General features: G+C 38.8%; 1 protein-coding gene across 3 annotated transcripts in view; it reads left to right on the plus strand.

The window, feature by feature from the left end:
* The window catches only part of khdrbs2 (KH domain containing, RNA binding, signal transduction associated 2), a 59,241-nt gene that overhangs the window by 16,964 nt on the left and 26,033 nt on the right, over window positions 1-16,244 (plus strand). For all 3 annotated transcript variants that reach the window (XR_007814783.1, XR_007814782.1, XM_018689900.2), the window contains exons 3-4: window positions 5,665-5,781; window positions 11,093-11,239. Coding sequence is in view for 1 of the 3 variants with exons in the window: in XM_018689900.2 (XP_018545416.1) it covers window positions 5,665-5,781; window positions 11,093-11,239 (264 nt within the window). In the remaining 2 variants the exon portion in view is untranslated. The remainder of the gene's footprint in view (window positions 1-5,664; window positions 5,782-11,092; window positions 11,240-16,244) is intronic.

Below are 16,244 nucleotides of genomic sequence, written 5' to 3' on the forward strand. Positions count from 1 at the left end.
TCCCCCTGAAAAAAGTGATGGAACCTTGAAAATGGGGTTGATCTCGGTCAACGGGAGAAGAGGAGGTACATCTGTACCTGTCCTGTATTGACATGTAAACAAATGATACTCTCACAGGGTGCTTATGGAAGTCTTGAAATTGTACGCTGAGATCACTGTTTACTAAAGCAAAAAATATGATTAAGATAATCAGCATAGTCATTTTCATTATCGCTTAACTAGAATTTATCCTCTGCTGTTTAATGAGACAGCTTGATTAGCATCTCATAACCTTGGGGCATGAAATGGATTTTCAATGGCTGATGCTGTCTGCGAGTCTGAGTCCACTGCTGGGACTATTCTGCATGTGTATGAGAATGTTATAAAAAGATTTTTGCCTTTTTAATTAGAATAAATTTGACTTGGTTAGAAAGAAACAAAACAGGCATATTTCTGCTCTTGTCACATTTAAACAAGCTATTCTACCTCTCTAGGGTATTTGCTTTAACTATCCATTCTGCAGGTACATGCGCAACCCACAACACATTAAATTGTATTTTGTCTTTTTGGGTGCCACAATTTTGAGCTTATCAGTCTTGGGTTATTGTAACCTTTAAATAGTGCAGCAGCTGTGCTCTACCCATAGAGAAATTCCATTTCTGTATGCCCAGAGATGTCAGTGTCCCAAAGAAAGGCCTATCATGTGGAAAGGTGTTTTGCTTAGATAAGTGGTGAATACAGTAGGGAGTACAGAGTGTGAATTAAAATTAAGCACTTGTATGATACCATCACAGTTCCACTTTGGGATCCCACAGAGTCAGTGTTTGTATGATGGCTTTGTCTGCCACAATGCTGCTCATGAGATATAATAAAGATAACATGCTTTCCCATGTTAAAAACCTTCCCACATACAGTATACTGTGTCCTAGCTCTATATGAGATACTAATTTGAGCAGGGTTTTCGGTACATGGTGTGTTCACTCTAATGCGACAAAATCAATGTCAGCATGGAGTGTAGATTCAGTTGATTTTTAAGTGCACTGTTGATTGACACTATTGTCTTGAAATGAAGTGCACAACGGAAAGGAGCTGTTCACAGCTGGAGAAAATTAAAGTGAATTGTAACTAATGGTGAGAGAGCTACAGGAAGATGAGAAAACAAAAATAAAGCAATACATGTTTAAAAAAACATTTTGCTTTCACTTTAAAGCTGCTCATATCAATATTTTACATTAATAATGGATGAAATGCCTACCTGTATATTCCTGTATATTAACTGCTAAAACAGTATAGCTCTCTTTTGTTATGTTATAATATCTGTAAAATTCTCCATAAGGAAAAATAGAAGAGATTCAATGTAGAAAATACGTTGTATTTTATCATTTGTAATTTAAAAGCCATAGCTTGTTAGTTGTCTTGCAAGAGAAGAGTGCAGATTGTATGAATTGATTTTTCTTTGCTCAAATAGGAAATCTGTGTGGCTGCTACTCTGACAGCAAACACAATCTGTCACGGCTTGTTTGTCACCTGTTAGAATTTACAGTAATTGTGATATTTCTTTTGTTTACTGTGTCTTTGTGTGTGTGTGTGTGTGTGTTTGTTTGTGTAGGCCATCTGTGTTACAGTTCAGGATTTACATATTAATGGGACATATTAATGGTTGACATTTCTATCAGAACATTCTGCTCCTGTTTGTCATGACAAGGGAAGGTCTAGATCATTTTGTTACCGTGTGTGAATGCGCAATTATTCCTTATTTATTCAACTTCAACTGATAATGCTATTCTTTGTGAAACACATTGCTACTGTAAATATTCATAACATTCTTATAATTCAGTGTAAATTATAAGAGTGTGCTTGCATTCAAGTGATGTTGTTTTGAAAAAACATCCAGAGAAAACATCCTCAACTAAGACAAGAGTAAAGTCACACTTTAATATCTGAGACCAGTGATTAGCATTAACACTGACAGACAGCCTCTCTTCAAACACTCAGCTGATTTGGATAGCTTTCTGAAAAGCTCACCAGGTGAACAGTAAATCTCCACCGCTTGTCAGACACACACCAAACAACCACTCATCTGCTTTCTATAATGTCTGTGGAGTTGATAGGACACGCTCCTCTGACAGGCTCGCAGCCCAGTCATCCCTAGCTGTCATTAAAGCATAAACCTCTACCTCTAGGCTTTAATCCTCCTATCAGACAGGAACGGGACTTCCCCAAAAGCACAGCCTGCTAACCTGGCAGTAAAGCGCCTCAGGACATCTGCAAATCTTGACTGGCCCCGGTGCACTGTATTAAGATGCGGCCACCAAGCATATTTTACAAACTGAGAGCTGAAAAGTTGTTTTGTTATTAGATCTGCAGTGTTACAGCACCTTGACAAGCTACACAATGTAAAGATTTTCATGCTTCCCATGGAATTTGAAAGCACGGAAACATGCAGATTTAGAACAAACCATACTGAGTTAGTTTTGATTTTTGTGAGTGCATTCTTTTGTCTTTTCTGTTTTATTTAGCTTTTTTCATCTTATTTAGCAGCATTAAAAAAAAGTCAGGGCCCCTCCAGTATCACCTGAGTGTGTGTCAGTTACTGTGTTTTCCAAGTTTCACGTTTTTTAAATAATGGATCATTCCCGATTCAGTCTTTCCATTGTAGAAAACACATTTATTTTTATGCTCAGGTTTACTTGTCTTCATGGCAGCTACAAAGAATCCCATGTCAAGTCTCAGTCACAGATAGCACTGGTTTTCACACAGGGTGTGAATACACAAAACAACCACAGTGACAAGTATGATGCCAGACTTGTTTCTTTTGTGCCAAAATCTTTCAATATTTTTATTGTGACTCTCAGCCGCTGCTGTCTGTTACCACAAGAAGATAAATCTAGATCACTGGCATCTTTAATATTAAAGTTTGGGGGATATGAAACTTTTTTTAAACATAGTTGCACAAAAGTCATTTATGAAACCAGACAGAATAGGGGAAGGAGAATACAAATGGATTACATACAACAATGCAGGACTTACCTGCACAATACAAGAGGAGCACTACATTTCAAGCACTCAAAACAGGTTACCGTCTGTGGTGGCTGTCAGTGTGCTGCATCTTAAAAGTGCTCTCCACCGATTTTGCACTGTACTCCTATAAAACCAATAAGAACATTTGAAAAAGGATCAAAGTCATTGCAGCAAAACTAGAGAACTTACAGTTCAGCCAGAGATTCAGGTGTGTTATCAGGTGTGCTAGTAGCAGCTAATGTAGCCTTGAAAGATCACTTCTTTCTAACTCCATACCAGATTTTTTTGTAGTCTTGTAGTCTTCAGACCCCACCCACACTGACTCAAGTGACATCACTTATTTTTTAAAATCAGATTTCACACAGCTCCTGTGGAGCCACCAAAGGTTTTTTATACCCCTTTTTTTACATATGCAGGAGAACTCCCGAAGACCTGTAAACATTTGATGTGTAAAATTGGTGGAGCTTCTCTTATATGCAAGGGGAAAAGAAAATACATACAAAAAAAAAAAATAAAAAGATTGAGAGGAACGTTTGGCAGTTTAACAGCACATTTGCATCATACTGAAACATGCTGCAAATACAGAAATACTGTTGTACAGAACAAAATGGAAATGTTTACTTGTATTTTCTGTATTTCCTTTATATTTCATCATCTTTGTTGTCAACTTGTTTGTCACTTAACTTATGCTTTGTCTGTGTGTGTTTCTCTTAAATTGTGGTGCAAGGCCACCATATGTTCCACTGGTGAGAAGATTTGGGCTTTGTGCTTTGCTCAGCTGTTGTAACAGGTTTGCACATTCATGTTTGTGTGACACAACTCAATTATCACCTGGCGCTTTAAGCCCTGCAGACTTTGGGGTGCAAACTTCATGAAATTAGCATTTTAGAATTAGTATGATTAATGAGATTAATATATCAGAATTATTCCTGCACAGAAGCTCTCAATCAAATGTTTGTCCTTTATGTGGAAGTTACACTTTGTGAAATACAAATAAGTAGATCAGTACACCCATTTTATCACTGAATATTTGTTCCATGTCTTTGTGCATAATTGCAGTATTCACAACACCCTTCCTTCTAATATCTGCATAGTTATCAGTGTTGAGACTGCAGGGGGCACATAGCATCATTTCAAACCTCATTTAACACTGAATCGTGCCCCTTTCTGAAGCCCAAATTGCTCGCCATGGAGCAGCAGAGTGGCTCCAGACATTCATTAGCTTAATGAAAACAGGCCACTCTTCTTCTACCGCCCAGCGAGCGTGTTCTCAACGTAGCCGCAGCCACCATCTGCTCTCAAGCTCCCTGCCAGCTATAGGATAGTCCTGTCAAAGCAACCCCTGTGACGAAAGGCATCCACAAAAGGTGCCTTAATCATTCAGATCAGAGGACAGGCGAGGACAGAAGGGATGTTGATACTTTGGGGGTTTTTTAAATTATTTTTTACATTTTTTGATGGTTTCATCTCTGTGTCCCTGGCACCTCCCAAACCTGAGATGTAGCTTTCACTCGTGATGTTAATCATGTTCATGAAATGAGCTGAGTGTGCATTTGTCGGAGTTGAGTTGCAGCAGCTACACAGCTGGCAGTGAAGTTATTAGCCGCTCAGCCACAGTAGGAGAGGCTGCTTTGTGAAAAGGTTAATATCATTTTAGGGTTGGCCAGAGTATGTTGTGGTGGTCGTCTGACCACCTGTTCAGCTCTGGAGGTGGTCTCTTATCATCTCATCCAACAGCAAACATTTGAAGGTCAGACCATTTATTACAATTAAAAAAACAGCATGTGAGACATTGTAAGTCTCCTTAATGCATTTGTTTCAAGTAGCAAAAGATTGAGATTTGTCAAGTCAAGATTTCTTCATAATTTCTTCATAATAATCTTCTGCCCATATTTTCTTCAAAAACGACCCATTTGACTACAGTTGTGTTATGAGTTTCACCTCTCAGATTAATCACCACTAATCTCAGCAGTGTTGTGCCTGCAACAACCCAGAGCCACTTTTCTCAATATGAACACTAGCTGGTGCACAGTGAGAGGGAAATGATAGTCAGAGCCCCGAGGCTTGAATCTGATAGTTTGTCATCTGGATAGTATTACTTAATTTCCCACTGGGAAGAAACTCATTATTTCTGACTTTATCTCAGCACTGACCTCTGAAACAGTCTCAGGAACGTTATTGGTTTGAGCCCATGCTCCCTTTCCTTTTTTTTTTTTTCCTCAGCAGGACACGCATGACCCTAAACACCAATAAGATACATGACTAGCGAGGGCACAGTTCAGGAAAAAGGATAGATGCATATGTTATGCCAGAAAGCAGATGAGGATCCCGTTCACCTTTAATATGCTACATACAGAGCACAATTATATTGATCTATTACAGGCCACATTAGAGCTTTTCCTCACATGATGAATGGTGAATGGAATGTGATATTATATTGATAATAGATGACTAATGGCCAGCAAACATATTTTATGGTTAACCTTTTCTCCAAACGGATCAAATTCTTTCATACCCAAGACATAAAGAGAGAGTCTGCTTCAGAAATATTTATCTTGACAAATAAATCAAATCTTTTTCATTACATATCCTCCTCTTACATGCTGTATGTTGAAAGCATTGATAAGTAATCTGATTGCTTCTTTTCTCTGTCCTGTGTCACAGTTTAATTTTGTCGGGAAGCTGCTGGGACCGCGGGGAAATTCCATGAAACGATTACAAGAGGAAACAGGAGTGAAGATGTCCATCCTCGGCAAAGGTTCCATGAGGGATAAAGGCAAGGTAAGAGAGAAATCGATTTGTGTTGAAATATAGTTGTTTGGCTGATCCAAGTTATAGATCAAATGGAAATTATTACAGAAACAAAGTGCTCAAAATTTCACCAACGCACAAAAGAATATTCTAACAAACAACATCTGAGCTGTGACTGAGATGAATGGCACCCAGAGTAAAATTAATAGCTTTCAGTTGACAAACATATGTAGGAGAAAATGGGAATGTTTTTCTGTGTGTTGTTTAATAGCATATTTGGTAATAGTCAATTATGAATGCAAAGTAATGAATCTCTTTGCCAAAGTCATTTATCCTGCTGACTTGTGGTCCCCTGGAGCCAAACTTATCCAAGCATGTGCACAGACAGCCTGCTGGATCTGGCATTCACACTCATAACAGGTCTCAGTGTGCTGCTATAGAGTTACATCGCTATTATTACTGTAGCCTCTGATTCAGACATCAAGACATGACAAAAGACTTGCAGTCTTGCCACCTCTTTGGTGAAACTGAAACTGCAGCTCAATACGTCAAGAACATGTCGAGGGGAAAAGACTGCAAGAGCTGTTATGGTTTTAGCTGTCACCTGTACATTATTTAGCTGCATGTGCAAAGTCATCACAAGGTTCAATAGCTGTACTGGAGCATTTGATCATGTCACACGATCTTCCTCAGCCAATGGAGTTTGCTATTTCTCATGGAAATATAAATGTTCAACTTTACTTCTTTTGTGGGCACTTTAAGGATTCTTGTAAATGTTAGTGTATAAGTTGTAAAAGTTCAAAGTTCATTGATGGCCTTGCAAAATTCTGTGAAAATACATACATAACATACATGTACTCAATGCACAGTCCCTGCTATATAGTGTAGATTTTTTTTTCTAGCATCCAATCATAGACCTCCTGCCAACTTAAAAAAAGTGCAGCCAACTAAATGAAAAATTGAAAAAAAAAATTCTATAATAGTGTGGCTTTGTAATTATAAATAAATAGCTTTCTCATGGATTTCCATTCAGGCCTAATTGCAAAGCTGAAAGTCTTCATTTCTGACAGCAGCTAAAAGCACTGAAACATTTCTTTACCATCAAATTTCTGGATGTGCCTTGGCCATGTGCAAGAGTTCATTTAAAAATTTGGCTTACTGCCACTAAGTCCATTCACTTTACTCACTTGCTGTATTAACTTGCCTTCAGTTTTTAAAAATAAAAAATTAAGTAAAGAGCTGCTAAAATGTTAATAACAGCCAAACTGTCAGCAAAATAACAATATTTACATGCGTACACTGCTTGTCAGTCCGCACTGCACAGCATGCATTATAACCACCAGTTTCAGTCTGAGGGAGACACATGCTGTGTGCGGCAGTGAAGAAAAATAATAGACCCTTAAGAGTTGTCTCTCACCAAAGGATGGCTATATAATGATTGGATTTAGCTTGGTGTTTTCGGTCTGTGATATTGATTTTGTGTACAGTCTAAGCTTGTCTAAGGGACTGACATCCTGAGACTGATGCCTAGAGGTTGTGACTGAAAGGCTGGCTGCCATTCGAAACAGCTGGCCACAATGCAGTGTGGTACAGAGATAGCCAGAGGCCCATTACACGCAAAAATCACATTGACATCATGCCATCTCATCCAGTTCCTTAGCAGGGTAGATCAGGTCAGCAGTGGGGGAATATCTCAGGTTTGGAAATCATCAGAGCAGCCCACCCACTCATATTAGACCATATGGTCAATATTACACCTTGTGCACAGGTATTAGCCTGTTTAACACTGTGCTGAGTCATAGCAGCGCTAAAGCAGAGAGTCCTCAATTCACCTCTCTGACTGTAGAGTGTGTACTGCTAGTCACAGCAAACACTGCAAGGTTAGAGAGAATTTTTATTTTTAAGGTCCTTAAGTCCTTATAGCAGTGCAAACATACAATATTGATTGACTAAACTCACAAGCGTACTGCAGTCATGGTGACTGATGTAAAGCTCTGTCTCTCCACTGTAAAACACTCCCTCAAACATTTCAGTGTCAAAGAACTGAAACAACTCAGACACTCGATCATCTGCAGGTTTTGATCTGATCTGGAGTGATAGACTCTGATAGAAGCCGGCCGAAATTTTGGAGCAATTTTTAATTAAAGTTGACTTCTCCCAGAGGCTAGAGAACGGCCCTGTGAAGGACAAACGTTTGCATGAGTGGCACTTCTCTGAATCAAGGTGTCCTTGAGCAAAGCACTCAACACACAACTGTTGCAGTGCAGAATGAATGAATACACGTTTTTAAAAAAGACTCCTAACTGGTCTTTATTTTGAGATAACTAAAAGATCTCTACATGGTTGAGAATGTATCAGCTGCATTTGTAGCTGGTACAAGTATGAGAAACGTTTCCACTCCAAGTCTGACATTACTTCTGAGTATTTGTTCAGTGGAGAATGAGTTTTATTATTCAACTGGTTCCTTTTAAACAACACAGTTAGGACTGGCCCCTAACTATATTACAGATCTTTTAAGCCTTTAAAGCTGGTGTGAAGCCTCAGGCAGGCCCCTCAGGGCCTGGGTTAAGACTAAAAGGTGAATGCGTTATCAGATTTTGGAACTGTTTGCTGCGCCTTCTCATAGACTTGCTTTAATACAGACTATCCAAACTCAACAGTCAAATTTTATGCTTTGTTTTGTTTTTTCATTTATCCTCTCAGACCTTAGCTCTTATTTCATAGTTAAAGCACTTTGTAAGCACAGTTTTAAATTGTGCTATGCAGACTGTTATTCAACAAAGGAATGAATAATATATTAGCAAGGATATGTTATTTTACCAGAATAAGAGTCTACTTCCATGCTTACGCTAATATGTGGCTGTACTCAGACACAGTGGTGCTTTGAGCTAAATGCTAACATACTGCCATGCTCTTAATGTGAATATTTACATGTTAATGTTTAGCATGTGTAGTAGTTACCATGTTTGCCATCTTAGCTAACACCAGCTAATTAGCAGTATACACAAAGTACAGCTGAGGCTATTGAGAATGTCATCAGTTTGGCAGATATTCAGGAAGTGAGTGGTATGAAAATTAAGATGATGAAAAAGTTCTTACAATTCATTCTGAGAGGAACTTGAATGTTTGCACCAAATTTTATCACAATCCATTCAATAGTCATTGTGGTGCAAGGAAATCAGGGAGTCTACAAAGACATTAGCATACATCCTCTGGTTACCAGGAAATATCTATGCAAAATTTCATGGCAATCCATCCAATAGATTGAGATTTTTCAGTCTGGGCTAAAGTGGTGAACCAACCAACCAACATTGTCTCAAGGTACTCTTACCTCTTTCTGGAGCTTTCAACTGCAACTTATGGTGGATGGACTTTGCACCACCGGAGGCCTTTTCCACAGATAAAAGCACAGGTGTGACTAATAGCTTTAATGATGTAAGTAAGCAAGTATGCTCATGCACAGGACACCAAAACTGAAGCACGTGAGTAGAATGCTGGCATCATTAATGTTAATTGCGCCTCTGCTTTTCCTGCTATAACAACTCAAGATGTCTGCTGTGAAAGCTGTCTGTTACATTACTGTGCTTATTTAGCACCACTTATAGTGACAACTATGATGAAATTTCAAATTTGATAAAGGGAACGTGGAAACCTTGCCAATCTTTTTTTCTAAGCACTTATGTTCCTGATATGCATGCTGTAATTAATTCAAAAATATATATTATATCTGAAAAGGCACTGCACGTGTTGCTTCACACAGGCAGAAGGTCTCTCTGTATGTTTGTTTTTATTGAATAAATCTGTCATACTCCACCTGTCCACCAGGTGCCCTGAGTGGGTCTCATCATCTAATCAGTTGGCTGCCTCCAACCTTGTTACCTTGTTAGACTTTTTTTTGTACATATACAGAAGCTGACATTTCCTCCTAGTGTTTGCATGATTCCTTGTTGGTGAGCATATGTCTGTCTGAACACAAAGTAAGGGTTCTTTCCACCTGTCCTCTCCTTAGTCTGTGTGTGATGTCAATTCCTGATACAATATTTTTTATTTTTTTTTGTCCCCTTTTAGGGGCACTATGCCCCTCCCACCTCCTCCCACATTCATTTTGCACAGGCAGTTACCAAATCATTTACTGACCATCAAGATGATTGGAACTAAATGCCATGTCTGGGTCACAGGATGTCTGTCCATTTAAACATTTCAGGGCGATGTTTTGGAGTGGTGCCTGCAGAGCATTCTTCACAGAATCACAAAATCACAAAATTCAATTTCTATCAAAAAAACATTCACTAACAGCATCACTAGTGCCACAATCTATGACAGAGGTCTACTGTCTAGTCTGTTATTCCTGTCACCATTTTTTGTAGTTGTCAGATGAACTGTAATTATCGTGTAGAAGTTAAGTTATTCCTTATACAAGTGGGGCCACATATCATTCAGAAATGTTTCTGAATGTGCTTCTGAGTGTCTTGGTGATGAATGTAGTGATTGCTAAAGTGTCTCCTTGTCTTGAAACAAATCATAAATGGTACTGAAGGTTGTAGCCTGCATGTCCAAGAGTTTTTGATGAAAGGAGGGGAGAAAGTGGAAAATAGGAGAAGTCGCTTCATTCTCATATGATTTTAAAGCAGATGTATCCCATCTGCCTGGATGTAAATTTTTAACCAAACTGCATGGCTCTAGGGAAAGCGATGTCAGTCCATCACTTTGGTCCAGACTGAAATATTTTAACACCTAGTGAATGGTTTCCCATGAATTTTTGTGCAGACATTTATGGTCCCTGGAGGGTGAATGTCTTTGGTGACCCTCTGACATTTCCTCACACCACCATGAGGTTAATATTTTTGGTTTTCAGTGAATTGTCTTTGGTTTATGACTAAATACCTGCAAAATTGATAACATCAGTGCAACATCGGTTGTACAGTGTAGTTGTACAGTCTCACAGCGCTGCAATTCCTATGTTCTCATTCCTATGTTTTCAGGGTCCTATGTTCCCTGTATTTAATGGCACATAATGGGAACATGACAAAGTGTCCTAATTTTCCAGGGTCATATGTTCCCCAGCTCTGTAAAGCACACAATGAAGATAAAATCAACATATTCAGTTTATCAGCTTTGTTTTTTCAACCTGCAGTGTACAATATGCAGAAAACTGACTTCCAAATACCTCATTCATACATTATTAGTACACATTAATTAAAACAAGCATTTAATGTGCTATTCATTACAATTAGCATAATATAATAATATTGTTAGATGAAATGGATGCTAATCATTTTAATTTTGCATCCTCTTTTATGGACACAATACCTCATTTGCTTTCTTTCTTTCTTTTTTATAGGAGGAAGAATTAAGGAAAAGTGGAGAGGCCAAATACGCCCATCTGAGTAATGATCTTCACGTTTTAATTGAAGTCTTTGCTCCACCTGGAGAGGCTTATTCCCGCATGAGTCACGCCCTGGAGGAGATTAAAAAATTCCTAGTCCCAGTAAGTTTGATACTTCACCTTATTTATTCCTCCTAATTTTTATTCATATACTAACATCAGTCATTACTGCTGACTGGATAATTTCTCCACTGGGCTTATTAACACAAAGCAAACAGTTTCTCACTCTACAGTGTCCAGTGCACGGCGGAGTATCTAGGGTTTGTTTACATAAGAATAAGATATGTGTGAAGTTTTTCTCTGCGTTACGACTGCTGCTCTACACAACAGGGCCTTACTTACAAATGAAAAATAATGTATTCAGCAATTAAAGTGCAGTATGGAACAACTCACAAGACTCCAGCAACTTATAGCCTGGAGAACTTCGCAATAATTAATGTGCATGTTGTGTACTCTTGCTGAGTCTAAGCTGTAAATATTAATCAAGCTTTGCAGATGTGACAAGCCTAATAGAGGAATTGTGCTGCATGAGTATACTTTATGGAGTTCATGCGTCTTCCTATACTGAGCCAGTGTTCTTACAAGCATATCTGCTCACTGGGCTAGGAGGATGATGATACTGCATCTGCACTGAACAGTTCATAACCTTCCAAATACAAATTACTTTTCAGTGTCAGCCAAAAAAACAAGTAAAGGAATACAGGGTTGTTAATCTGTTCTTGATATTTCTGTGTGTTGGCTTTCAGGACAGATACTCCATTTGCTTCCCTGGTCACAGGCTGTTGGCTCGTTTAGATTTACTGTATCATTAGTTAACTGAAAACTGCTGATAGAAACCATCAGAGTCTCATGAACCCGTCACTCATGACGGTTTGCACGAAAAATTAGACCTTAAAAAGAACTGTGTCTCAGAGCACATATTGAATCTGTTAGTATGTTTAAGTGTTAAAATGAAAAAGTTGAATGAATTTCTTCTTTTATCCTACTGTTGTAAATGCACTTCAGATGTGCATTTCCTCAGAAATCAGAGTCCCAATTGTACTGTTCTCTGCACTGCGCAATCCACACCAATAAAAGGGTCAGCTGGCTGTCTTGCTCTTTTCAAATCAGGCTTTTGTGTATTGTAACTGATGCTTTATTTGACTGTAAATATTCTGGCAGAGTCTCAGCTCTTGTTTCAGTGCAGCACCTTGAGAAAAGATGAGGTATTGTATTCTAAATGATTCTTACAGAAGTGAAGCCACCATTTTCTAATTAGTGTACACACAGGATTGACTGTAATACATTTATTTTCAAATAGGTGCACACATTCAATAAGCACAGACACTATAGACCAGCCAGCAGTTTCAATCTTTTGTGAAAATCTGCCAGTAGAACTAATGACGCAGGGTAACTAGGAAGGAACCAATCCAGTAATATTTTATTTTGGGGCTGAAAATCATTTCTGTGGTTGAGAGTGCTCTGTTATGTGGACGCACAAAACCAGTTAGTGCCAGGTGGAAGTGGACAATAAAACCCTATACTGCTGTCTTTTTATTAAAAATGCTAATCCAAATTTCATGGGTGCTGAATATTGGCAGAAAAACATCATATTAATCTAAGTGTTATTTTGCTTCTTAATCAAACCCTCCCTGCCTTTCCTTCTTTATATTGTCTTTTCATGGTGAGTTTGGACAAAACCCTAGGATATTGGTGAAGTCAGAAAAGGGAAAAACAGCATTTAGTGCCTAAATTCAGATTCTGTGTCTATGTACACATGTCAATAAAAACATAAAAAATAAAGACCACACCATGCTATTTTATAGTACATACTTGCTGCTTCAGGGATCTCATGGGGTTGAAAATAACCTGCACATAATGTAACACAACAGGCATCTGTCAGTATCCATAGTGACAGATGTTTCCTGCCTCTGGAGGAAAGTGGCAAGTGCACCCTGCTGTCTACCTTTTTTTAATTGCTGCACTGTGAATTAGGAGCGTGTTGTCAGAGTATGATTTCATGTGAAACTATTAGTTGTGAATTGCTAGTGGGCACTGATTTGGCTGTAAATTATCAACAGAGATTTAAAAACGTTGAGACTGGTAGCTAGAGGTTACATTAAATGCTACTGGCATAACACAGAGAATCCCTGCTTGGCACTAAGCTGTCATTGGTCAGAACGGTTGAGATGCATTGTGGGGAATGTGGGCACAAATAAGATGATATCTCTGCTGCGGCACTGCATCAATTTTTAACGTTTTTGTTTTAAGCTGTTCATTGTAATGCACAGGACATCAGTTCCACGGGTAAAATGTAGAATGTACCAGTGGAACACTGGCTCGGGAAAAAGAAGGACTGAATTTATGATCCAGCTATAAACATGCCTGTATCGAGCCAGCTGGTGTTGCAGTGGCACAATTGCCTCTCTCTGGTGACCCACCAGGAAAACTCCCACAGCTCCGGTGGCCAATCTACCTCTGCTGATGTGACACTATGCTTCAGAAAACTAAAGTAAACTCAAAGTGGTGCTGCAGCCAGAATCACAGAGATGTGTAGCTGTCTCCGACAATGCCACGGTCGTAGTTAAGTGACTTACACTGCTGGTTGCAGCTGAAAATCTACTAAACTAAAGCATGTGAGCTGAAGCAGGTGACTTGTGCTTCACTTGCATTCCTCTTTCCTCTCATCTAATTTCAAACAAAAACTCAAATGGGTTCCATTTTCTATCAGAGTAAAATACATTTTAATGTGGGATCACCCCCATGATGTCTGAAAATAAATGTCTTACCCCCTATAATTTAACAAAACTTTCTTCCCACTGAGCTCCCACTGAGCTCTCATCTACAAAACAAGAAAAATAAATACACATTCTTTTCATCATGTCCTCTGTTATAAATCTCAAATATTAATCAAATGAACAAGCTGTGCAACCATTTCCAATTAGAATTTAAGATGCATAATTAGTGTATTCTGTGTTCCTCATTCAGTCCTGTGCATTAATAGAAGACACAGGCCACCAACAAGCGCAGTTTGTCTGACTGCAGCTTTATCAGCCACTGAAACGACTGAGAAAAGAAAGCCTGTCTTGACGGGAGCCCTCAGATCTGTCGTGAAACAAAATCTGACTACAGAAATGCTATCAGAGCTACAGTATACAGCAGAGAAAAGGGGGAAAAATGCAAACAGGAAGCTAATCAGTGGACAGTGTACATACACGCTGAGAGTGAGAAGTACTAGAGAAGGACAGGCGATCCTGCTCTCAGCTGGATGAGTCCGTGGCCTTCATCTCGGGCCAAACTGCAATGGGAAGCATTCTGGCAGACAGAGGATGCCACAGATGCTTCAACAAGATATGTTGCAGTAATTTGTTTTTGCATGAAGTCAAACAATTTATGACTTCTTTTAAAATGGACAAAGGTCTGCTTGTTTTTAACTTTAATACAATTTATTTGATCCTTATGCTCCTGGTGAAGAAGATTGAGCAGCGACACTTAAGGTTGGTCTGGGTTTGCAGGGACAAATACTTGATGCACATCATTATCTGCATTATTATCTTCAGCACAGATCCAGACTGTGCAGGTGTTCTTAACAATGCAGAGCCAATTTTGCAGTGGAAATGAGCAAGGTGCAATTTGAGTTAACTTTAACAGTAGCAGACCTAGTTCACAGATAGCACGCAATTTATAACTAAATGCAAATTCCAGGTATGGAAAAAGTATAACACTATGGTTTACCTATGCTGTGTTGTATCAGGACTCTTCTCTGTATTTAATATCAAGTCACCCATGGTCACGAGGCAACACAATAAACCGAAATACACAAGTACAAATCAGGATAGAATAAACTGAGACTTTGGTTTCACTGAATAATGAATGGAAGTCCAGATCTACACCCAATTGTGTTCTTTGGATAAGAAATTAAATGAAATGAGGAGCTCATACTAAAAAACATATGGACATACAGTATGAAACTTTACAAACATCATATCAAGATGCAAATGAACAGCTGCTGCAGCTGCGTGGCTGCTTCTGTGCCTCTGGATGAACTGGCCTGATGTGCTTTGGGAGGATAAGAACATCTTTCAGTGGGTTGTTATGCAAGACAGCATGCACTGTCATTGCTTTTTCAGATTCTCTAAAGTTGAAAAAATACAGTTTAAGTAAGTGGCATCTTTTCTGTTCTGTGCTCATCCATGAGCCATGTCTGCTGTGATGAGATGAAAGTGATGAATCTAAAAATGCTCACGATGACATACAATATAAAATATGACTTTGAAGTTCTCATTGTTTGATATTGTTTTTTTTTTTTATAAGTGTGCTTTGACAGAATAAATCAGAACGTTGTGTATCTGGACAGCATTTTGAAGGATTGAAACAAATTCGTTGTGCAAGGAAGCCATTTCTGCAACACAAGTTTATGTTTATGAAATCATATGTCCCTGCAAATTGCATGTTGATGTTGACCTGCATGCCAGCAGTGTGGGGAAACATCTCTCACACTTTTACAAATAAGCCCATGAAGCACTACAGACATGACACAGCCTGAACTGTGTAAAAGCATTTTCTAGAACATGTCGTTTGGCAGATATGAGAGGGTTGTGAGGTCACCTCAGTGGATGGGGATGGTTTGAGTACTTTGCATCAGCTGATCTAACGCAAGATACATCTCAACACACATTTTGTTTGCTCTGGGAAATTGAAATTGGTTCATTCGCCATCACCATATGCCGTAAATCTGCTCAGTCTCTGAATACACAGTATGTTACCGCTGAATTCTTAGCTCTGTCCTCCAAAGAAACCAGTTAATCTCCTAACACATACATCTGACATGGTATGTGATAATGTTATGATAATAATATTTAATGGTGTGGCTCAAATAGCCCCTGTAGCCACCTTGTGTCCACCTAAAATGCACAATCTTCGACCACATTAGAATCCAACAAAGGCCACATGATACATTTAAAAGCTGGCTTTTGTGTGGCTTAATATTTTGCTTCTGTTGGAGAAATGTATTTACACAGTAAAATCACAACACTTGATGCCTCAAGGTTTCAGAGAAGGTCTGGCTTGACAACATCTCTTTTAATTAAGGAATAAATCCACTGAGATTGATTATCCCAAAAAAAAA

Source organism: Lates calcarifer, linkage group LG16_LG22 (genome assembly GCF_001640805.2).
Source record: "Lates calcarifer isolate ASB-BC8 linkage group LG16_LG22, TLL_Latcal_v3, whole genome shotgun sequence".
NCBI lineage: Eukaryota > Metazoa > Chordata > Actinopteri > Centropomidae > Lates > Lates calcarifer.